Here is a 25,100-nt window from a genome sequence, read left to right on the forward strand (position 1 = left end):
CGTGATTTTGCTTTACCTGTCGTCAGCAAACTCCGACAGTGCAGTATTGACAATAATGCACAAAAATCAGAAGTGGCTTGCAGAAGTGGAAGATAAATATATTCCTCAAATAATCAACGATCCAATACTAAACATAATCGAAGAGGATAACAACTTGAAGCGCTTTCATGCTCAAAGGTAAACTGCAGCTCAATAGATACATTTTTGTGTGCGGTTGACTTGCTTTTTGCTTGATTGTGAAAAGCCATCGACTTGCTTTGAACAAGCTTCTCGCTGACTGTATTTATGAACGACCACAGCTGATGAACGATTTTATGAACCATTGTTATCTTTTTTTTTTGTACGGCTTATTTGTGATATTTGTATTATTGATCAAATCCCGTGTAATTATGTACTACTACACTTCTTATTTTTAAAAATTATTGTTTGAAGTTCGTTAAGTCAATGATCGCTTGCAGTGTACTCAGATTGTATATTAAAAGGGTTAGAGTCTGTTCGTTCGTGTTTTGTTGACAAATACACACACTTGCTGGACTCACAATGAACTCGAAATTTTCAATACTGCACTCGGCTATGCCTCGTGCAGTATTGAAAATTTCTCGTTCATTGTACGGCCAGCGCGTGCGTGTATTTGTCAACAAAACACTCACAACAGTCTCTAACCCATAAATACGACTTGTAGCCATATAGGTGACATAGACTTGCACTTGACATAAAATAGGAGCCCAGATCACACCTGAATGTGCTGCTCACGCGCAGTGCTTGATGGGATGAGCATGAGACAGGCCAGCGCGTGGGCCTGGAGACCAACTTTATGGAACTGCACAGCAATGGAGTACACATCCAGGTCAAGCAGAAGAGGGCACCTGAAAGATGACGCAAGGGAAACTATTCAAGTGGAAATACACGAACATAACGTTTTGATAGCTTGAGGTAACAGCAGTAGAGGTCAGTAGAATCAAATAATCGACCCGAAAAAATCCACACCGATGAAGACGCTCTGAAGAGTGTTGGCCATGTAGTGTCTCTGATTGGTTATTACTCGTTTTTGAATCTTCGCCTCAACCAACACTACATAGATCCGTGTAGATCACCAGAGGCACATTTCTCAATGCTTCACCACACTTTCTGGCAACCCGTATACAACAAATGGCAAGTTCTGAAAAACTTGGCTTCGAGAATTAGGAAAAAGAAATGAAATGGTTTATTCATCTCTCAACCTCAATGCGATATCTTTTGTTTTATTCCCCCCAACCAATGACCGATCCAAGACACTACACAGATCTGTGTAGACCACTAGAAGCACATCACGGTTAGTTGCCCAGAAGAAAAGACGACGGCAAGAAATCTAAAATTGTGACTTCCTGTGAACGTTCAGGGGTAATCAATGAAATTATGCAGGGTCTGCAGACCTGCTAAACATAAAACATAGCTAAAAGAAAGTTATTTTTTACCTCTGAAGCAATGATGCCGATTCTTCACAAGCTGCAACCTCCTCTTCTGATAATGGTGTGGAAACTAGACAAGAACGAGACCATTCAGAAGGAATGTTATCTGATCAACAGTTGCACATCCTAGAGTATAGAGCGGTTTTTAATTGTTGGTGGGGGAACAGCTTTCGCAAGATCTCACATGAATGGCTCAAGCGCAACCATGCCCCTAGCCCCAGCAACAAAATCAACTGCTACACTGCAGGACCCTTACAATTAGAAGCTTGCAAGAGCTGCTAACTACTGCAGTTGTGTGTCGAAAGTAACCCTGGTTTTGCTTTACTTTGTTTTGTGATTGGCTTAAAAAAACTTGCGCCGCTTCCTCAACCAATCAGAAGTGAAACTGACCAAAAACCAATTGTGCCTCGCTCACAAGCGTTTTCCCGCGCATCGCGTCAGCAACACGTATTTGTCTTGATCTTGATTCGTTCACTGGATTGTCTGTGTCCTTTGTGATTAGCCAACGTGATAACGGTGGTTTTGGTTTAAAGGGACAAGTGAATCTTAGTGCATGATCTCGCCTACCTGACTTGAAGGGGGCCGTTAACACACTTCTCCACACCTGTGGCAAACAACGAACCTACAAGGCAAAAACAAAAAATAACAGTAACAGCACTGAGTTGAATCCAATTCGGTCTGTTATCACACGAGTGACTAATAAAACCAATGGTATAATTACAGACAAAGGGTCCTGTTGAGGATTTATTGTACTTAGAATGAAATTCAACGAAAAACGATCAGTTGAACTTTTTGATAAAAAGAGATTGCAGTTGATTGTTTTGAATGTCCAAGAGAAAAATAACGCATTTTTAGCATTTGTTCCATTACAGCGAGTGTAAACAACACGTACCGTCTAAATACAAAGTACCTAAGCACAGTGCCTACACATTTACCACCTCATATGTGTTCACACGGAGTCACACTTAACCTTAAATTCGGATAGATTCGGATAGATTATCTACAATTGACAATTTTTTTTTTGTGTGTGTGTGTGTTGTTCAATTTTTTAAGGAACCAGCCGTAACAAATTATGCAGATTATGAGATGTAGCACAAAACTGGCTCAATTCAACTTATTATTTCATGCAATTGTGATGATAAGGGGACTTACAAAAAAGGACCAAAACTTACCTGCCATAAATCAGAAATCCCTGCCAAGTTTACTAGAACTCGCCTGAGGTATTTTATCTGCCAAAAAACAATAAAACAAAATGGAAAACCATTTAATACAATAACAGACACCGTCACGTATTACAGCTGTTACACTGAAATCGAGGAGATTAGAACTCCTAGTTTAGCTTAAGGACGCCCATCGATAAACGAAGATGGCTACTGTAGCTTCAGTTTTGGGCATGAATTCTTTGGTGTGAGAAGAGGCCCATGCTCGATGCACAGAAGTCCTCTTCAGCATGGCCTTCCAAGTGATATTTGAAGCCCTTTCTCCATGCGATCGTTTGTCAGAGAACAACGTACCGCAAACTTATGGAACTACTAAATCAAAAGTTTGTAAAAGTTCTGTCAACTCACCATTCCAAAAGCCAGGAGCTGCTGTAAAACACTGTTCCATAGCTGAGGATCATGTATGTTATTGTCTAGACACAAGTCTGCTACAAGACGTACGGCCTGAAACAAAACAACACACAACAAAATCCTTTAAGTTTTCTTGGAAACCAGTCTATCGGTAAGGACTATATCCTTAATCCACATCACTGCCAAACCAAAACCCTGTGCAACTTGCTTGGTGTATATGCAAATGAAAGAAAATACACAGCTAGCCTATTCCCTGCATCTCTAAAATAAACTTCTGTAGCATTGTGAGGAAACAAAATGTTCTATCGTATACCGATATATTAAAATTCTAACTTGGCTCCAAGGATAAGGGGATTAAAAAAACTGTCTAAAGGGGCATTGTCACGGATTTTAACAGATTTTTTAATAGCAAAAATATATATTTGGGTCGTAGGAAACCTAAAATAAATGGTCCAATTTTATTAACAATTGCTATATTAGAGCACTGGAACTGTTAACAAGCACTTTGGCAGCAGATGGCTAGGATGAAAATGGATTGCAACTTAAAAAATTAAGGCTTAACTTTTCAAGCTATTTCTGCGCTTCTTCAAGAAATCGATATATTTATAGCAAGTTGTTTGATTTCTCCAGGTAAATTATTGTTATATCTTCCTTTAAATGTTCAAAGATGATGTTCTTCATGGGTTACGTTGCCTACCACTTATTAGACCCAAAATCCGCGAAATCCCCGTGACATAGCTCCTTTAACATTATATCTCAGCACCTGTATGTTTTCACCCCAAGCCTTAGAGCCCAATTTTTTTTGGATGGTAATTTTTTTTTATAGCGTGCTTGTGTTCAAATGTTCAAAACCATATTGTCACATAAATCTCACTACTTAGTTAAAACTGTTTCAGTCCACTGCTCGACAAATCAATTGCTCTTGTTTTAAAATCAGTATATCCTGGTAAAAACCGTTCAAATGAAGAATCTGAGCATAGAAACAAGAACCTTTCTCTCATGTTTGTGATTCCTCCACAGCCCTCGTACCAGTCCTTCCTTGTTGCACTTGTCAAAGGCGCTGGCTGACTGCTGGATGTGCAGACCCTCAAGTTCCGCCAGACAAACTAGAGCCTGCATCTGCTGCCTGTCAGCAGTAACAAAGACACCAGGTACGTGGTGTTATGAGTTAATGGTTCGTGACTTTATTTATTTTGGTATATGGCAAGCAAAGGTTAAGGGAAAGTAATTCAGTGGTCTGTTGTCGCTCAATTGTAAATACTGTAAGCGTTTAGAAATAAGCAAAAGTAAGCCTCCAACTCGCCGCCTTTTGACTATAACTCCTCTTAACTCCAACTAGAGCCTCTTAGCTAATACGACCAAGCTCATAAACATCAGTTGAGTAAATACGAAACTAGGTTACTGTCAGTGCAGTTAAGTAAAACAGGCTTCAAGTTTAAAGAGCTCAGTGATTCAAGAGTCGCTAACTCTGGCTTCTGCAAGCATTTTGACCAAGGTGGCTTTACAATTTTCTAGTATTTCTTTATACTCCTAGGCAGGGAGAGGCACTGAAAAGGTAAAGAGTCTTCTTCAAACACATATCACAATGAGTAACCACCCTCTCGACTTCTGATCTCACCTGATCACACTGACTGAAGTGTTGCAGAGTTTTTCAATAAATTCTCCAGGAGCTATAGCGAAAAGAGCTCGTAGTGCTCGAAGGCGGCAGTTACTTGGGGAGCCCGTCTGAAAAAAGAACGAAATAGGTCAACAATGCCTTCACAGCGTCCCTGTGTCGTCATAAAAGCTAAACAGGATCAAAGTAGGTCAGCATGGCTTCTCATTGTCTCTTTGTGTCGACATAAAAGATTTTGGAGTCCAGTGGTTTATACAGTTAACTCTCTCTTAATGGTCCCTTGCCTGCCGTTTTTCACTCATTTTACTGTAACTAAACTCCTCATAAGACGGACACCTCTCTACGACGGATAGTTGGAGCCGGTCCGGACGGTGTCCATCTTACAGAGAGTTGACTGTAAGCAGAAATTGTCGATATGGGTTCGAGAAAAGCTTTGAGAGCCAACAGGTTTTCTATTTCGAGTAAAGAAATTATAAATCTTACCTTGCTTGCAAGATTGAGGAGAAATCTGACAGCAGTTTGTTGGTCGCTGCTTTGCATGATGTAAATGACCCTGGACAAAAAGAGAAAACACACACAAAAAAAAAATACTTCAAACCAGCCTTGGTGCAGCTCAGCACCTGGCATGGCTGAGAAACAGCCTTGCATAACTAACAAGAGGCATGCAAAATTTAGTTATTGTGCCAAGTTGAAAAAGAATTGGTTGAAAACCTGCTTTAAACGATGCATTCAAAAGTAAGAATTTACACTGCCTGCCATACGTTTGTAAATTTGACGTCTTTCAAAGGAAGTGACTTGTCAAACATTCAACATTCTCCTCTCCTATTTGCAAATTACTACACAGGATAGTCCCTGTCAATTTGCCATATCTGTAAAATTGCTACGCTAAATTTAATTTAAATTCATGCAAATGGCCGATGAAAGATGCTGACATTGCAGTCATTATGGAATGACGTTAATAAAGATTGCCTTATTCGATCTATTTCCTCTTTGAATATAAATTCCAATTCTGGCCTGAGGTTCTGAGAATAACTGACTTGATACTGACTCGTCCCCAGTCGTCTTCATAAAGCACGCGGCAAAGGTACAGCGCAGGGAGAGATAGGAACCAGAAAGGGGGCGCAATTCCCCTGCTCCCCCACCTCACACGCGTGCTTCTCCCTTTGCCGCGTGCTGTATGAAGACGACTGGGGACGAGTCAGGTCTTGATAGTAAATCAAGTTCCACCAAGGAGCGCTATACGAAATGTATGGATTATCACCACTGACGGTGTTAGTTTATTTACATATATTTACCTTCTCAAGTTCTGCTCATCTTCTTCGTTTTCACTGTTCTCCTCGCTGGCAGGTGTGGCAAACTAGAAGTGAAGTTTCAGTTTTTGCTTAACTGAACACTGCCGTTTTAGAAAGCCCTTTTGCTTGGATTAATACGTAATAATGCCAATATAAGGATCCGTACGTGTATGTTTGTCTCACAGACTGATAAAGTTGTTTCTAGTAACGTATGATCATGATATTGACAAACTGGCGAGACTCAGTACTTGTTTGTCAATTGAAAATATATTGGCCGACATGATAGGCACGAAATGTGTGCAAAGTCGCCTTGCGGCAGCTACAAAAAACCTCTGCAGGCTTTACATCCCTATGGCACTAGCTGAACACTACGTGTTTGAAACCAATACGCTTTCCTTGTTGGTTAAAATTCAATATAAATAAAACACAAAAAGACTTCTGATTGGATTAAATCTACACAGAACAATGTGAACTGATTAAAAGTGGTCAAACTGTTCTGCTCCTTGCTGTTTTGCCACAAGTAATGTACAGGACACATATGAGGTTTTGCAAATTACTTCACATGGGATTATAATTCCTGGTTATTACCAGGATTTCTGGAAACCTTTACTAACAAGCCCTTCCGGATTCTAAGAGGCTACAACTATTAATCTCTACATTACATTTTTGAAGTAATTTCCTTCAAAGACAGCAAAACATTTTCCAAATGAAAAAAAAATTAAAACTAATATAGTCCATGTTTCAGTCTAAAGCATCCGCAGTTTCTAGTTTCTTGTATGAGAGGGCAGCAAACAATAGACAGACAAACATACTGTTTTTTCTAAATACCTCTGTGTCTCCTCCTGAGGCATGCGCGGAGGAAGGCAGCCATTTCTGAAAAAAGCAAAATGAAAAAACTAACTAGACGTTTAAAACTTGTGCATTCTTAGAGGCATCAGGGGTAAAGAAATCGTCCTAAAGCAGACTTAGCCCACATCACAGTCCTAATAACATCACCAAAACAAAACAGAACTTCCTAAGTTGTTAGTGTCAAGTGGTACTCTTTTTGTGAAGTGCTGACCCTACCTCTATCAAATGTAGCCTGATCTTTTCTATTTTCGTGTTGTTTACGTTCGCAATTTCTTCTGTAGCTTTGTGGATGTCTAGAAATAAAGAATCTTTAATTAAAATCGAACATCAAGCTTAGTATTTTGAATTACCGTATTTACTCGAATAAGCGCCACGGCGCTTAATAAATTTTTCGCGCCTCAAGTGCGGCGCTTAATCGAGGGTGGCGCTTATTTAAAAATTGGACGCCACAAACAATTTAATATAGACGAAACTTCGACCGACAGTGACTAAAAGAAGGGACTTTGATTGCTGTCCCGACAAAGTTCACTGCCTTCACAACGTTAACAGAACTACGTATTGTAAGAATTTTGGATAGAAAAAATAATGGGCGAGCGGTAAAATATAATAACTTTGAACCGCGAAACATCGCTTTTGACGAAAAGCAATTTCCAAGGCTGTTTTAGAGTTGCTTTGTAGCGCTATTTTTAGTTATACGGAGTTCCTCGAATAAGCGCCTCATCGGGACTGCAGCACTAATTCGGGGGCGGCGCTTATTAACTTTTTGGTCCCAAATGCGGCGCTTATTCACGGCCTTCACAACGTTAACAGAACTACGTATTGTAAGAATTTTGGATAGGAAAAAATAATGGGCGAGCAGTAAAATATAATAACTTTGAACCGCGAAACATCGCTTTTGACGAAAAGAAATTTCCAAGGTTGTTTTAGAGTTGCTTTGTAGTGCTATTTTTCTTCTTCTTCTTAAACCCTTAAGTTCCTGTGGAACATAGGTCGTCCACCAGAGATCTCCATCTTCCCCTGTCCTCGGCCACTTTTTCCAGTTGGTTCCAACTCATCCCAGTTTGTTGTACTTCAGCCTCAGTTGATCTTCTCCATGTTGTTTTAGGCCTTCCTCGGTTCCTTTTACCCTGAGGTGTCCATCGAAGGGCATGCCTGGTGACATTGGCAGATGGCTTTCTCAGCGTATGGCCTAGCCAGCGCCATTTCCTTTTCCTGACTTGCAGGTGGAGAGGTTGTTGTTCTGCTCTCTTCCATAGATCTTCATTTCTGACTTTGTCTTGCCATTGAACTCGGAGGATATGCCGGAGACAACGGTTGACGAAGGTCTGTATCCTGTTGTTGGAGGCTTTGGTGACACGCCAGGTTTCACAGGCATACAGAACACTCTTCACATTGGTATTGAAGATTCGTAGCTTGGTCTTCACTGAGATTGCACGTGATCTCCATATTGGTCTTAGGATATGAAATGCAGTTGTGGCCTTTCCGATCCTTGCTACGATGTCCTGGTCTGCTCCACCCTCACTAGAGACAATGCTGCCAAGATAGGTGAACTTTTCGATGTCTTGGATTTCGTCTCCTCCGATGTCAAAGTTGGTATTGTTTCTCTGGTTTACTCTCAAGCTCTTCGTCTTTTGGATGTTAATCTTTAAACCAATCATTGCAGCTGTTTCTCTCATGCTTTCGAGCTTCTGTGTCATGTTGTTGTGCCGTTGGGACAATAGTGCCACGTCATCTGCAAAATCGATGTCTTCAAGGTGTTTCGACAGTGACCATTGGATTCCTCTTGCTTGATCTTTTGTTGTTTCCTTCATGATCCAGTCCATGACTAACAGAAATAAAAAGGGAGATAGTAGACATCCTTGTCGTACACCAGACAGTACTGTGAACGGTTCTGTTAGTGTGTTTCCATGGATAACTTGGCATCTTGATGGTTCATAGGCCAGTCTGATCAACCGGATGATCTTCTCCGGGATTCCATAAAGCTGGAGCAATTTCCAGAGGGTCGTCCTATCTACACTATCGAATGCCTTTTCGTAGTCAATAAAAACTACATACAGTGACGTGTTCCACTCAAGGGATTGCTCAAGTATCATCCGGAGCGTAGCAATCTGATCTGTGCACGAGCGCTCCTGACGGAAGCCGGCTTGTTCATCGCGGAGTATTGCCTCCACCTCTTCCTTCATCCTCTCTAAGAGCACTCTACTAAAAACTTTCCCAGGAATTGATAATAACGTGATGCCTCTCCAGTTTGCACACTCTTTCAGGTTCCCTTTCTTAGGTATTTTCACCAGATGACCACATTTCCAATCTTCAGGCATTTGCTCTGTATTCCAGATCTTCTCAAACAGCTTGTGTAGGGAATCCACAGATGACTTCATATCCATTTTTAGTACTTCTGGGGGTATGCCGTCCGGGCCCGGGGCTTTGTCATTCTTCAATTTTTGTAATGCTTTCCTGATTTCGCTTTTTGAAGGTGGCTCTGTCTTGATGTTCAAGAGTGAATTGGCGGGTGGGATATTAGGTGCGATAGGTGGTAGTGGCCTATTTAGTAGTTCTTCAAAGTACTCTCTCCATCTGTTTAGTTGGTCATTCTCAGATGTCAAAAGCTTTCCATCCTTGCTGTGCACCTGGTGGTGGGAGATGCTTTGCTTCCCGGAGAGTTTCCTGGTGATACTATAAACCTCCTTCATGTCCCCTTTACCTGCAGCATCTTCTGCTGCTTGTGCTAACCCTTCTATGAAGTCTCGCTTGTCCCTTCTTGCACTTTTCTTAACTGCTTTGTTGACCTATGTATACTCGGCTTGCCTCTGCGCCTTTGCAGCTCTGGTTTTAGTGGTGTTAAGTGCTGCTTTCTTTTCCCTTCTTTCTGCAATCTTCGCCAGAGTTCCAACGGAGAGCCATTCTCTTTGTTGGGAAGATCGTTTTCCCAAGACAACGTCACAAGCCTTCTTCCAAGCCGCCTTTGATTCCTCCCAGATCTCCTCAGCTGACTCAGCTTCCTTACTTAGGGTGCTCAGTGCCTGAAATCTATTTGAGAGTTCGAGTTTGAACTTATCTCTGGTAGCTGTATCCTTCAAGAGTGTGGTGTTATATCGATGGCTTGGTTTAGGTGTTAACTTAAAAAACCGCTTGAGTTTTAGTTATACGGAATTCCTGAAATAAGCGCCTCATTGGGACTGCAACGCTAACTTTTTGGTCCCAAATGCGGCGCTTATTCGAGGGCGGCGCTCATTCGGGGGCGGCGCTTATTCGAGTAAATACGGTTATCCTCAACACAGTAATAATCTTTTATGCATATGGACTTAATAAACATCTTTCTCTAAATTGAATTTGAACCTGATTAACGTGTTAAAATTAAGCACACAGGGATGTTTTTTCCATTGTCACTATGTCCTTACTAGTACCAGTACCTGGCGGTTGGTGGGCAGTGCCTGGTTCCCTAGCTCCATAATCCTCATACAGTTGACAAACAAGTTTGGCCGGTTTACTGGTCAAAGATGCAATGGCCGGGTCTGCAATATTATACTTCTGAAGCACGTGTTCAGTGGCCACACCCCGACAAAGCTCCAACAGGCGGCTGTAAGTAAGCTTTGCCTTTTCCTCATCCTAAAACATGCACGGCAATGTTAAGTGTAATGGTTGGACTATGTACTAGAACAAAATCAAAAAGCCTGCACATGGTAGTACTTAACTTCATGCAGAAGTCTGGTTCGTGTGGAGGAACCAAAAAGGAAAACAAGTCTTTTAAGATACAGTTACATGTAGGCATTTTTAATATAATACGACTTTAAATATAATATACAGTCGAAGCTCTCTTAACGGACACTCTCGTAAGCAGACAGCTCTACTTACAGCTGCCTTGTTTGAAACCCCATTTCAACTATCATGCAAACTCTGTATTTTTACATTCTCGTAAGCGGACATTCCCTTAAGCGGCCGTGGACACTTTCAGAGATTGCGACTTAGACTTTTTCTTTGATTTTAAGCTTTGGGCAAGCATCCGAAAGCGGCAATCTATGCCCTACACCTCTAGTGGTCACTTAAGAGAACCATTCTCGTAAGCGGCCAGCTCCAGTTACAGACACTTTTTTCGCGTCCGGAGGGTGTCTGCTTACGAGAGCTTCCACTGTACAAAGATAGTTCTCAGGTATTTCCTATCAATACCCACACATGAGCAGGCACAATTTCAACTGATTAGTTTACCTTTTGAGAGCATGCGCTTTTCCAGGTTTTAGCTAGGTCCACGCAAGTCTTGAGTATATCTATTTTTTCATCACCTAGGAAATACAAATTTAAAAATGTTGATAATCTCTTCACTCATTTTTTCAGCTTCAAAATTTTCTTTACTGTTCTTGACCATTTTTTTTAATACTCCTGGCGAGTTTAGTGTTAAATCACAACATCAGAAAATTTTGCTGTTGATGAGAGGGTCTTTAATGTATTTCATAACATGCCTAATAAAATTTGCTTAGAAACTGTACAGACCATGGAATAATGCTCTAGGCGCTTTACAATAATGCTAAAAAATTAGAAAACACTACTGAAATTAATAAAATAAAATTCAGTAAAAATACGTTAAAAATGAGATGTATAAATCTTAAAGATGAATTCCAGTCCGTACTGTGCAATCTCCGCTTCCAATGTTTATGTGAGCCTCACACGAAGGAATGTTTAGCACCAGATATCCTTGCAAAACAATAATAAGGGGTAGGAGAACCTCGAAGCTATTTGAAACCGACGTTTCAGCTCATCGGAAATTCTTGAACGAAACGAACCGTAATGGCGGACTAAAACTCTTTATGTATGCTATTACCGAATGGTAACGTTTTAACGAATTCATAACAAAAACGAAAACAAATCCCGAGTCTGCGCAGTACGGACTGGAAATCAGCTTTAACAGTTAAAAGTAATAAAAAAGTAAAAATCGCTTAGAAAAATAATTTTAAAAAGACAAGTTTTGAGTTTGGATTTAAAAGAACTCAAATTGTTACATGAGCGGATAAAAACAGGCAGACTGTTCCAGATTTCAGGTGAGGAAGCAGCCAAAGCTCGGGATCCATATGACTTGAGGTGGAAATTGATAGGTAGTATTACGTGCAGTATTAGGCGCATAATACTAAAGTCTCTATGCTCTTACATTATAAAAATATAAAATTTAAAAAAGAATGTATAAAGATAAAAAAAAAATAAATAAAAAGCATAAAAAAGAGTTAAAAATATATGTTAAAAAAATAAAATTGAAACATTCAAGAAGAACACTTTTTAAAAAGGAACGTCTTAGCTAAATTTTTAAAACACGTCAAAGTTCTTGCTAATCGTATGCTGCTGGGCATAGAGTTCCAAAGCTTGGGTGCTGCTACCTGAAACGACCTATCACCGTACAATGAGTACAAAAACCCAGAATATGCCTGTGAAGGAGATTACAAAAAGCTAAAACAAAAACATAAACGGATCATTTACCAAGAGGCAGCTGCTGAGCAATCCACTTGGCAGCAGCAATGGCCATTTCCTTGTTCTTGATAGATAACAGCATACTCTTGGCCTTTTCACTGTTGTAACTTTTGACCAGTTGGCTGGGATCTGTACCGACTGCACTCATGTTAGGATCACTAAGGTCACTAGGCGCTGTCGAACCTGATGAAGGCCGTGCCAGGTTACGGATGGCTGTGAGATACATCTGATCACTGGAAAGCTGAACAGGAAACAACAGTGTAAGGTTGGTGAGCTTTTAAATTCTTCTGACGGCTTTTTGCGTGATTCTTCTTCGGAAAATGCTGGCTTACGTCAGGCCTGGCGTCAAATATGTTAACCATTAGGCCATTGTGCCCCCCACTGACTCTCAATCGGGAGACCGGGTTAAAACCCTGGGTGGGACCATTACATTCTGTTCTTGCGCTTGATACTTTACTCTCATGGTGCCTCTATCTACTCAGGTTTACAAATAGGTACTGGTGAATTTAATGCTGTGGAATAACCCTGGAATGGAGTATCATCCCATGCAGGAGGAGAAGAAATACTTCTCACTAAATGCTTCCAAAACCAGGGTAAGCTTTTTCTTAAAAAACCAGGGGAAAATTTCCCTCAAATCGAATAATATAAATTCGTTTAGGAAAAAATGGAGAATGTTTGAGGAAACGATTCTTTAAAAATTAAGTCCACAATTATGTTAAATTATGTGCTTTAAAAACTGTAACTATAATTGCTAGATTGTGGAAATAACATGATAAAAAATGTAATGTAAGCAGTTGCCTGGCATTAATTGTGGTATTGTAAAATTATTGTAAGTAATGTCCTATTTGTATTGTATGTAAGGCAATGTAATGGATTGTATTGTTAATAAAGATTTAAAAAAAAAAACAGGGTAATCTCCCTCAAGGTGGGACACAGGCCCAATGCAGATTTTTCTTTTACCTATGTCTAGCCTGACATAACCAGCCTTATGCTTTGTCTTGAATTTTTATCAAACAGCAAAACTTCCAAACAGTCCACGAGCAGTTATGGCATAGCATTTACTGTTGAACAGAAGTCTAACACTCCTTTATGAGTTATAAAAAAAATCGAGGGAAGAATTCATAACTGTTTTACTGAGAGAAGTAGTCCTCACCTTCAGCAAATTGGCAATGCCCAAAAGTTTGGGAACTGTTTCCTCGGAAAGCTCTGGGGCTGTTATTTAAAGCAAACAATAAAAATACAAGTTATTTAATGACAATCATGTAATAATTACAAAGAAAGCATTATTCAGTTGTTTGCTTACCGAGAATCTTCCACTGATCCCCATAGAGTAAAGAATGATATGGAAGCCTGGATCTTGAAAGTGGAGACAGTGGTTTCGCATTGTCTAAGGTGGTCTGTGACAGACAAAAAGTCAGGTTTACATTTAAAAAAAGGGGGTGAAAGTTATATATTAAGAATGCCAGTGAAATAAAGCTAATTATGAGGAATTTTAACTTGAAGGTGTAGAAGTGAGTATTAGTTCATGCCTATCTTATCATTAGTCAATTGCAAGACCAGTTTCTTATGATAAAAACTCGCCTAAAAACAGCATATCGAACTAGTCCTTAGTTTCAAAATATTGAATGCCAGGTCTGAGGTTTGAACCTGGGACGTGGTCGTCTGATAATTGACAGTAAAAACCCAATATCTGTTCTAGTGTTCAGATCCTTACCTTTTCATTGTCAGAATTCTGGGATGAGTTGTAAAATGATCTCTCGTAACCAGTTGGTGCTGCTTTGCGTTCATACTGGTACAAGTAGTCAAGCAGCTGTATTCCCTGCAAAGGATGTAAGTTTCGAGTTATCACTGACAGAGAATTTGACACCAATTATACTACTAGTCAGTTGTTACATGAACGTATCATGGTTTCGGTATAAATTGTGACCTCTGAAAACCCGAGACAACATATTAATAAGCATGCAAAATCAACAATTATGTTACAGGCGTTCCTGCAAAGGATAGGTAGATATTGCTGGTTTTCACTGTCACGCAATCAAAAAATAAATTCGAAACCATTCAACTACAGAAGCTATGAATTTCCAATATTATAGATGATAAATAGATAAACAATTTCTCCAAGTTTCGGGTCTGTGCGGTGTACCGTTCGCGAGTTATTTTCCGAACCTTTCCACGCAAATTTATAAAGATTTGTATGGAGACGCCATAACTGTGTCCTGCCGAGGGACACAGTAATGGCCGCCGTGATGTCAGAGAAACCATCTGGAACTCAATTCTGTTTACAACAGCGGCTATCCTTGGCTTAAGAGCTAGTACACTTTCACATAAACACCACTTATTATATCTGGAATGTTCAATCTGCACAAAATGGAAAGGAAAGGCCTTTTTTCAAACAAAACAGCTTTGTCACGGCACTCAGCTTGATGTCACATACGACGGAGAACTCAAATATTCAAAATGCTCTGTTTTAAAAACGAATGACACTATCGATCTGAAAATTTGCAAAAATATATATTTTTAGTTTATCTTTTGCCTAATGACAACGAAAATTTAGCAGGCCTAGTGAATTTTGATTTCAGAATTTTATGACGTAACATGAAAACCAAGAATACGTTAAGTTTATTAACAATGACTGATCTCAAAAAGGGAGAATTTCACACCCCATATACTACTCATCATTTTACTGCCATCAATAATTATTATGCAAAGAAAACTGGAGGACAAGTTTAGTTAACTAAACGCAACAGTACACAAAGCGTCAAAAACTGGACTGAAAAAATGTACAAATGCCATGGCAGCGCTTTTAATAAGCATTACTCAATATGATTCCAATGACTCTGGCCAGGACTAATCTTGGCACTCTTAATCCAGAATCTAACATCTGACATGAAATCCCATTCAAGCAAATATCGAATTTGCAGCATCAAGTTCAATGCACAACATTAATGATATGCAACAGAGCAGTTTCCGTTTGAGTTACACTCTGGCTAATCACAAAGAACACAGACAAACCAGGAAATCAATTTCAAAGTGCAGGAAAATCTGTATGAGTAAGTCATGATTGGTTTTCATTCTCAGGATTGGTTAAGAAAGAGGCACAAGTTTTCTTTCAACCAAAACATACTGTTGCATTACTACACTAAGTGTAGTAATGCAACACCAAAGCAAATGCAAATTACTTTCCACACTTAGTGAAAATCGCTCTACGTATACCAGGCAAGTAATTTAATTTGTTTAAAGATCCTATGTACTCTAACTCTTACTTTACAGTAGAACCCGATAACTCGAACTCGGATAACTCGAAAAACCCCGCTAACCCGAACTAACTTCCATTTCCCTTGGACCCACTTTCAGTCATTATTACTCAGCTAACTCGAAAACCCCACTAATTCGAACTGTTTTTCGTTTCCCTTTAGAGTTCGAGTTGCCGGAGTTCAACTGTATTTAATTTTTCTCTCTTAAAATCATGTAAGTGTAAGTGCAAGAGTACATTAAAGGTTGTTGTTGACTAAATAGTTCTCAGCCTACAGCCTGTCAAACTTGACAGTCTTTTAAAACCCACAGTCCAATCACACAAACAAACTGCATCCATACCTTATCAACAGTGGAAGTCTCCTCATGAGAGAGTTCCTTAACCAGCTTTAGTATGAACATAATAATATCATAGTCGTAGGGATCCACCTGTAGAGCAACATATCTATTTTATAATATGCCTTTCAACTTAAAACTGTTGTTACATAACTGGATTTTTTTTGCAAACAGCACACGTTCTCATTGGCTACTTCAAAGTCAAATGACATGTAACAACAAAACTGTTTGTTGTTAATCTTCTAATGTCAAGAATCCCGGCATTTTATTATTTTTTATTTAATGTCTTGCAGTGACGGGAGCATGCCTTCCTTCGCAAGAACCCAAAATGTAGAAGTAGATGTAGATGTCTTCATAATGCTTTAAAATACACCTGCATTGTAGGCTTTCCACTTTAAATGACTGGTCCCTCGATAAATAAGTTAATGTGATGGACTTATTTTCTGTGAAATATGAGTTAAATTTTCCGTCGAATCTCAATGTTGAGATTCTCAGGAAACAAAATTAAGTGATTCTCTAGGGACCAGTTAGTCTACAGCAATAAATATGACACTAAACATAACATCTAAGTTACGGTCAAACCTTGTCAAGAGTGTCTGTTAAGGCCAATAAGTGATGACCATAAGATTTTATTTTATGATTTGTTTTTAACTGCGCTTTTCAAGTAAGGAGAACAATATTCAATCCGAGACAAACAAAAATATGCAATATCTGTCTAGATACACGAGGTACAACGGAATCAGACAGGTTTTAATTGCATAAGTCTTTAACGGTAAAGGATTTTATTTATTTTCATTTTATTTCTATCTCCTTTCTCTTAACCACTGTCAGGCACACACAAAGAACAGTATAATGATGGATATTAACCCATTTTCTCCCAGAGATTTTTTTTTTTCGGACGTTTTTACATTTTCTGGTCAGTTATGAGCTAATTAAGCTCCAACCTACTCAAAACATCACTTGCAACTTGAAGGCATGGCTTTCTTTTCACTAGCATCACGTTTTTTGACATTTATGCTCGGGCATGCGCAAAAGGCAAAGTGTATGCGCAAAAGGCAAAGTGCAAAAGGCATTTTGTGGGTATTTCAAGCTCAATTGACCCAGTCAATCTTATCTGGGCATCATTGGAAAGACATTTCCTTCCACAGAGATTGAGTACGATGCCCTTTGCTCCACGAGGAGCCTAAAGGAATAAGTCAGTCAGAGATTGAGTATAAATAATGCCTTTTTTGAACAAAGGTGATGACATCACAAGTGGAACAAAGGGCAATGTTCGTCATGCTCGGTTTAGGCCGGCACGGGAGCCAATGGGTTAAGCAAATCTCTGAAAACTAAACAACAGTGAATCAATATAGTACCTTTGCGCCAACTTCCACAAGTAGTTTAAGAAGTGATGATGTACACGAGATCTTATGAACCACTTTTCTGACATTTCTCTGGTAAGGCATCTCTTCCAGACTGTCTAACAGAGGAGGGTTGTGTGTTGAGGGAGGGGTGGGTGGAAGCAGCTGTTGCCTTACATATGTCAGAAGAGCGCTATCTTCGTCCAATTTAAATGCCCTGTGAATCGTGTTAAACAAGAGAGTCACATAGCAGGTTATTGAACTAGGGTTGGTATATAGCACACTGTTTAACTTTTGGAACTTGGATAGTGCTGGAATTTACATCATAATCAACAAGGTCAACAAATAAATGATTTTAAGCAAATGAAAGATCATCGCAGTAATGTACTCAACTAAAGCAGTTGAGAAAAGCAAGCCTGAAAAAAAAAATTCAGGCTTGAACGGGAATCGAACCCATGACCTCTGCGATACTAGTGCTCTGCTGAGTACATTACTGCGATGATCTTTCATTTGCTTAAAATGTATATCCGCAGTACAAATATATGAATTTCATATATTCATTTCATATCTTCTCCATCCACGGGTATATTACGAACTCACAAGTGACCAGCTCCCAGTTGGCTTGATAGCTCAGTTGGTTAGAGCGCTGCACTAGTATCGCATAGGTCATGGGTTCGATTCCTGTTCAAGCCTGAATTTTTTTTTTCAGGCTTGCTTTTCTCAACTGCTTTAGTTGAGTACATTACTGCGATGATCTTCCATTTGCTTAAAATGTATATCCGCAGTACAAATATATGAATTTCATATAGCACACTGTTTAACTTTTGAAACTTGGATAGTGCTGGAATTAACATCATAATCAACAAGGTCAACAAATAAATGATTGTTTATGCAACTATAATATTGTAAACTTTGTTTCCTCGATAATATAAGAAAATCATTCTAGCTGCCACTGATGAATATTAACTACATTAACCGGCACCCTTACTTACAATTCATGATGAATTTGGCAATTGATGCATGCAAGCGATAATAAGTAATAGCAGTTTCTGATCAAGTCAACGAAAATGGTAACATTAGGGCCTCTTTTGTCAACAATTGTAATTGTAAAATGGTAGCCCTGTGAAAAAGGCTTTACTGATCATACTATCTTCTATACCTGCAAAACTCCAGAATCATCTCAAGGCTAATCTGTTGCTTCTGCATCAGGTCTGGCAGAATAGCTAACTTTTCTTCTCGATCACTTTTGTAGACATCCTTTAATGACATCTAGAAATAGAAACAATTCTTTATATTTAGAGTTTTCCTTGCTTAGATTAATGACTGCTGCAGTAGAATTCCAATTTCTTGAAACTCCTGATAACTCGATCCAAAAGTCATTTCCCTTGGATTTGCTTCACTCAATTGAATGCTCCGGCTGTATGGGCCACTTGGCTCGGACACAGACTTTACCTTACTGTATTAGCATGCTAACTGCCTTTTTAATTTCACGGATGTACATAACAATCCCGATTTCACTTTAATCCATGTGAAATATCCCTAAATCTTCTATCCTTGTTCCCATTTGGTTTACTTTCTGGTGGATAGCGTTGTTATATTTTTACGTTCCCTTCAATTTTAAGGTTATTTTGTTCAAAGCCACAAGTGGCATATTGATACTCAGGCCTTTTAGATACCAATCAATTACCTTGAGCCTTCCAAGCTTTATTCCCCAAGTTGCATTGGTTGCTATTTCCTGGCACTTCTGTAGCACAGCAGGCTCATTGCACAGTTGAGCATAGTCCATTCCAACCTTGGCAAAGGCCTAAAACAAAGACGAGAAGCTTTACTACTTGGAGAATCAGGATTCTTGCATATGCCACTCGTGACTCGGATACAGGATAACATAACCATTAGGTTTTTCATCATCGAGCACTTCTTCAGCTGTTTCAGTTCAGAATCCCAGGGGTTTAAATAACAACTGCCCTTACAAACATGACAAACAACAACAACAAAAGCAAATTATTTTCATGGTTGCAGCCAAATGATGCCATCACGGTGTGCTCTTTAAAGTACTACTGGCGATTTTTGACAGGTTTAGTGATACCCTCAGGGAGTGTTTAGCAACCCTCCGATATTAACACAAAACAACTATGACGATTATTTGGCAGATTTCTGAACCCCCCAAAATATATTGACAGCAATTCGGAAATTCATAGAAACCTTAGTTATGCTATAAATACAAAAAAGTGCGCTACATATGCTGAATGGATATCCTCGTGGGAAGAACAATACCTCACTACTCCAGAACCCTCCAGAACTCACTTGTGAGATGCTGCTCATTTGGAATACTATTAAAACTTATTTACTGACTGACTGACCAATCAACGAGCCGAACGAACAAGTGATTCATTTGATAGGACATTATATGGTTGTCTTAACTGCCTTTTTACCAAAATTTTGGTACAGCTCTGGCCAAGGAAATTTGTCCCAGTCACCAAGTACTGAAAAGCAGTCTGTTTTGGAATGGAACACAGATAGCCAAGTCCCACATCATGGTCCACTGACCTGCAGTTGAATACCTGGATTTAAAGCAAAAAATCAGGGTTTTTTTAACCAATCACTACGCGTAGTGATGCAAATGCAAATATTTTGCGACACTTAAGTAAAAACTGCTCTAAAGGCAAAAAGGAGGTAGGCCTACTATTAGGTTGGTATTTTAAATGCAATACTACATGACAGCTTATCTATTCTGGAACTTTGAGGGTTTTGTCATACCAAAATGTTGGAGAATGGGAAACGCACACACATATAAGGTGGCGCTTTTGGCACAAATCGCGACAACTCGCTCGGCTCGCCATGGCTCGCCTCGCTCCTTGTCACGATTAGTGACCAAAAGCGCCACCTTATATGTGTGTACAAAAATCGCGAGCGGCAAACAAAAATCTCTGCGGCTTGAGCGCTCAAAAATATCAAGCTGAATTGCTGTGCCAGAAATAATTCCTATTGAACAAATACCCAATAAAGATAAAATGGGAAAAGGAAGGAAATCAATCATATCAACATGCCCAAAAAAAAATCTCAAACAACACAAAAGAACAAGACATCATGCGTCCTAATTACCAGAAAAATGCAAAAAAAGAAAACTTTTTTATAAGAGAAGAAACCATCGAATTGTTAAAATCAGTTGACAAAAAGCTTCTTGCAAACTTTTTGACAAACAACGCGTGTTAAAAACATGCAAATCATTGTCTGACAAAGTGCAAAAACGTTTTTTTTGACTGAAATTTTACAGACACAAAAAATGGTTGCCCAAAAGAGAAGGCAGCTTCGGGAAGCGAAACCTGAATAATTAGCCGTCACGTATGGGTGCCCGCAAGCGGAAACCGGAAGTCAAAAGGGAAAACCCCCTGACGTGTATACGTATATATTGGCATTAACTCAATCTGATATTTTTTGGCGTATAATTCTTTAAACGACTTGAAAATGCTATTTTTGTCATTTTAGCAGGCGTTAAGTCAAAATAAAGCAAAACACATGTGATTTGCGAGTTATTATTTATTCAAAAAACAATATTTTATGTGACTTATATGTAACTGTTGTGCTAAGAACTTTCTACCACATTTTACAACAATATTTTGGCTCACGTGCAAATATACCGTGAATTATTGCGCTAATAACTTTCTAGCATTAGACTGGCCGTGAGTGACTTATTACAATCTTAGTCTTCTTCAACTTCTTCGTCAGCTTGGACATTTAAAAGTTCTAGTCTTTGAATTTCTGCTTCTACCATATGAATTTCTTCTTCCTTTGTTTCAAGATCCATAGTAATTACTCTGATCTTTCTTCTTAGGTTGTTTCTTTGTTTACACAACTTTTCCCTTTCGTTTACTTTCTTTGCCAGTCTTGCTCTGATCTTTGATTTCGTAGTTGTAACTTCTGCTGCCATTTTAACTACAAAAAAGCTTTTTATTATTAAATAGACAAATATAAAAGCTGAAAATAGTAAAAACAATTAAATAAGTCTTTTTTATTACTTACCAAAAGCGACTTCAATAAACTTTTGTACTTCTTGCGTGTAAGGACAAAAACGGTTCAATTATTATTAGTTTGTTGTTCCGTTTTTATAGTTAATAATACGTAGGTTAAAAGTTATGGAAACAGATAACAAAGATTTTTGAAGACTTACTAAATAAGTTTTTTTATAAATCATTTGTCTTGAAAACAATGATGCGTGGGTTAAAAAAGTTCTGGAAACTGATGTTTTAGATTTTTGAAGACTTACTAAATAAGTTTTTTTATAAATCATTTGTCTTGAAAACAATGATGCGTGGGTTAAAAAAGTTCTGGAAACTGATGTTTTAGATTTTTGAAGACTTACTAAATAAGTTTTTTTATAGAACATTTCTCTTGAAGACAATGATGCGTGGGTTAAAAAAGTTCTGGAAACTGATGTTTTAGATTTTTGAAGACTTACTAAATAAGTTTTTTTATAGAACATTTCTCTTGAAGACAATGTTTACTCAAACATTTCCGCTTTTCACATACCAAGTGGATTCACTTTTGCTGAAATATTTTTTTTTGCGGTTTTTACATTCCAAGTTTAGGTGAAACTAAAAGTGAAAAAAGTTTTCAGCAAAAGTGAATCCACTTGGTATGTGAAAAACCGCAAAAAACCGGAAGTGGTCCATCATGCGACTTGTTTCTGTTGTGCAAATAATGTGGCATCACAAAAAATAGCTATTTTTAATTGGCCTCAATAATTTCTATTAAAAAAGTCAAGCAACAAACTCTGTAACATCTAACATAATAAAAACAAATAATAATCTAACATAATTAAAATCTTGTGACGTTAATGATGATCAGCTTCATTCTCGCCGAAATTTCTACACCAACTTGGCAAATGGATGCAAGAAAAAAAACATATGAATTTATTCAGGTGTCCGAAAAACATAGCCGTTGCAAAAAAAAAATTGTCGCAGTCAGAGCGTGAAAAGCAGGCTGAGGGGGCTTGGGTCTTTTGGAAAGGAAGGATCGTGGATCTGGGATTGTGGAAAAAGGAACGACAGCCTCAAATGTTGTTCAGACAATCAACAACCTCTTTTGTGATGACTCGAATATTTTTTTGACACTCGGGCGTGAAATATTCAAACACAAAATAAACGACAAGATGAGCGCAGACAATCATTCTTTTATAAAATGAAAAAATGTTTTATTGGACTGAAATTTTATTTCGAAATGTCGGTGGCGCTTTCGAGAAGTTTTTCCAATCTTTTGCGTTCTTCTCTCTTGATTTCTTCCCGAATTTTTCCGATGTCTGGCTGGAGTGAATTTGTTTGTTTTTTTGCAAAGTTTGAGCGTAAAGTATCTTTAAGTTGACGATATTTCTGCATTTCTCGTAAGATCAGTTGAAACTCTTTGTCAGAAATACGATTATCATTCAGAGCTTGTGAGACAGAGCTGTTTATCGAGTCATGTTTTGCAACAGCCAGAGCGAGGATTCTTGAGTGCTTATTAACTTTACGTTCAAGCTTTTTGTTGATAACTGACAGGCCAGTGGAAGCTGCGCCAGATACAGCTGCTACTGCTGCAACAGGCACGCCGATAACAATTCCAACACCAGTAAGTGAAGTCGCAACAGCTCCAGAAGACAGAGCTGCCGTCACGGCGCCAAGACAGACCACGGAATAGTGAATAACTTTCCGGACTTTTTTATATTTTTTTAACACAAGCCTGTAATGCTCAGCTTCAGCGGATATTTCTTTTTCAATTTTACTTATTTCAGTCAGCCGAAAATTCTCGGCATTTGTTGGGAGGCTTGGATAAAGTTGTGTTTCTTCGCGATCACCATAAGCAGGGGCACTCGGGAGAACATTAGCAGATGACATGGTCGTATATATAAAAGTTATTTTTGTATTTAATTTAATTCAATTCCAGCTCATATGTAAGATTTGTGCCGTTAAAATCGAATGGGTTTCCATTTTCATCTCTAATCGAAAGAGTCAGAGATGATACATTTTCTTCAGCAGAAACGTCGCGCAAGACGTTAAGATGTGTATTTTGGTAACAAACTTTTTCATACGGTTTTCCACGTATGTCAAAAAAACGCTAAAAGGCTTGTTGGCTTACCATTTAGCAAGCTTTGTTGCTTGTCGATAAGGTCACAGTCGATAAAGTAATTTTTAGGATTTGAAACATTATTTATCTCAAATGTTTCAAAATATTCTTTTTCAATGCTTGCGTGATTCTCAAACCCAGGCAAATTAAAGAACTTAATAAGACTTTCATTTAGTCCAATAGTTTTTAAATTGGGCTCTTTTGCTCTTATTATCAAAGAACGACCTGTAATGCCTTTTGTTACAGAAAACATGTTTTTCTCTGGAAATCCTTTTTCAAAAATACTTCCAATGTCATCGAGTGAGTAGTTTCCTTGCCGTATATAACGCGCCTTCTCTTCCTTGTTCGCTTGTTTATAAAAAACTATTCCATCCTTTTCCAAACTATTCCAGCTGTTGTAAAGAGAACAACTTAAAAGCCGGATATAGCTTGGTTTTGGAATAGGCTGGTCAAAATAAACAGTGTGAGGATTTTCTGTTGTGGTGACAGTGAGCACAACCATCTTTATAATTATCTTTTGAAAAATAAATCTTTAATATAAAATGGCTCCGCCTATTCCGAGAGCTGATGACATTTCTCAATCAATTTTTCTTGATTCAAAAGAAAGAGATTTTATGAAGTGGATGAAAACCCCAGAAGCAACTAAAATTTCTGAAGCAGCTAAAGATAACGCATGGAAACCTTTTCTTGCAAAATATCCAAACGCTGACCGAACAAAATTTAAAGCACAGGTTGAATTTGCTTACAACCACACAGCAACGGCAGACATTTATTACAAGGCAGGGCAAGGCCATTTGATAAATGTTTTAGGCTCTGACAGCAAATATTGGAGCCAGGATATGAAAAATGCACTGGGGGTGAATCAAATTTCAGGCGGTTTTCCACAACAGCTAACACCAAGTGGCGCAAAAGGCTCATCTTTGCCAATTCCCGCTGTTGGATTTCACGAAGCCGCACCGAGTTTGAAAAAAATATTTAACAGCAAAATTAACATCTACGTAACACCAGATCAATATTTCACAACGAAATTAAGAGAGATTTTTCAAAAAACAAAACTGAAGCATTCATCAGGAAAAGAGTCAAAAAGGTGGCTTGCTAGCCCAAATATTGGCTACTGGCCTCAACAACTTAACTTTGCTGTCTGGTGCGCGACAACAGGCAGTGGGATAAGTCGTGAAATTTTTGATGAAGAACACTCAGATCTCAGTTTGCCACCTGTTGTGCGTAATTTTTACCTTTTTCACGTTTATTTTACAATAAGGCGAATATTGTTTCAGATGGGCGGAATTCAGAGCGTAAGCGCCTTGCCAGGCGACCCAACGTTTAGCGAGTTCGACAACAAATACGATGTGGCTTCGTACAAAAGAATATGCGCTGAGTTCGGTGTCGACCCGTCAAGCGATTTTCGTTTCACAAGAGGCGCAAACCACGGACTTGGTGACGTTTATATCTGGTTTACTAACATTGGACCAAAAAATTCTGGAGCAAAATACCCCGATTACGATAAATTTTCGGACGAAGGGGGAGCTGCAAGCAAGGGTAACTTAATTCAATATATCGAGCCAGACGACGCTGCATATGCACAGGCAGACTGGTTTTGTCCTAACGCCGCAGAAGGGCTGACTCAGGCAGGTTTGTCGAGAGTAAACCAGTCGATAGAGGCTTTTGTCTACTGTATTCTGGGTTCGCAGGTCAACGTTCGAAGTAGCATACTTGGCACAGGCGGCCGCGCAAAGGAGGCTCAAAGTGAGTTCCTCGTGTTGGTTGAAGACGCTATAAGGCAACCAGATCTGGCAAAGTCAGTTCAAAGATACCAACTTTCTATCGATGAAGCGAAGGTTCGGCTT

General features: G+C 38.9%; 1 protein-coding gene across 3 annotated transcripts in view; it reads right to left on the reverse strand.

Annotated features, from left to right (window-relative positions):
- Positions 1-25,100, reverse strand: part of LOC144637269 (kinetochore-associated protein 1-like) — an 81,159-nt gene that overhangs the window by 5,430 nt on the left and 50,629 nt on the right. For all 3 annotated transcript variants that reach the window (XM_078496394.1, XM_078496395.1, XM_078496396.1), the window contains 22 exons: positions 19,590-19,718; positions 18,845-18,961; positions 18,317-18,426; positions 17,173-17,374; positions 15,821-15,907; positions 13,941-14,045; positions 13,530-13,623; positions 13,380-13,438; positions 12,236-12,467; positions 10,979-11,052; positions 10,186-10,381; positions 6,992-7,068; positions 6,755-6,799; positions 5,930-5,991; positions 5,118-5,187; positions 4,638-4,744; positions 4,010-4,145; positions 3,017-3,112; positions 2,621-2,677; positions 2,016-2,070; positions 1,455-1,518; positions 737-866 (listed from right to left, as the gene is read on the reverse strand). In XM_078496394.1, coding sequence (XP_078352520.1) covers positions 737-866; positions 1,455-1,518; positions 2,016-2,070; positions 2,621-2,677; positions 3,017-3,112; positions 4,010-4,145; positions 4,638-4,744; positions 5,118-5,187; positions 5,930-5,991; positions 6,755-6,799; positions 6,992-7,068; positions 10,186-10,381; positions 10,979-11,052; positions 12,236-12,467; positions 13,380-13,438; positions 13,530-13,623; positions 13,941-14,045; positions 15,821-15,907; positions 17,173-17,374; positions 18,317-18,426; positions 18,845-18,961; positions 19,590-19,718 — 2,304 coding nt within the window. The remainder of the gene's footprint in view (positions 1-736; positions 867-1,454; positions 1,519-2,015; positions 2,071-2,620; positions 2,678-3,016; positions 3,113-4,009; positions 4,146-4,637; positions 4,745-5,117; positions 5,188-5,929; positions 5,992-6,754; positions 6,800-6,991; positions 7,069-10,185; positions 10,382-10,978; positions 11,053-12,235; positions 12,468-13,379; positions 13,439-13,529; positions 13,624-13,940; positions 14,046-15,820; positions 15,908-17,172; positions 17,375-18,316; positions 18,427-18,844; positions 18,962-19,589; positions 19,719-25,100) is intronic.

Source organism: Oculina patagonica, chromosome 13 (assembly GCF_052425735.1).
Source record: "Oculina patagonica isolate OP01 chromosome 13, crgOcupat, whole genome shotgun sequence".
In the NCBI taxonomy this organism is placed as follows: domain Eukaryota; kingdom Metazoa; phylum Cnidaria; class Anthozoa; order Scleractinia; family Oculinidae; genus Oculina; species Oculina patagonica.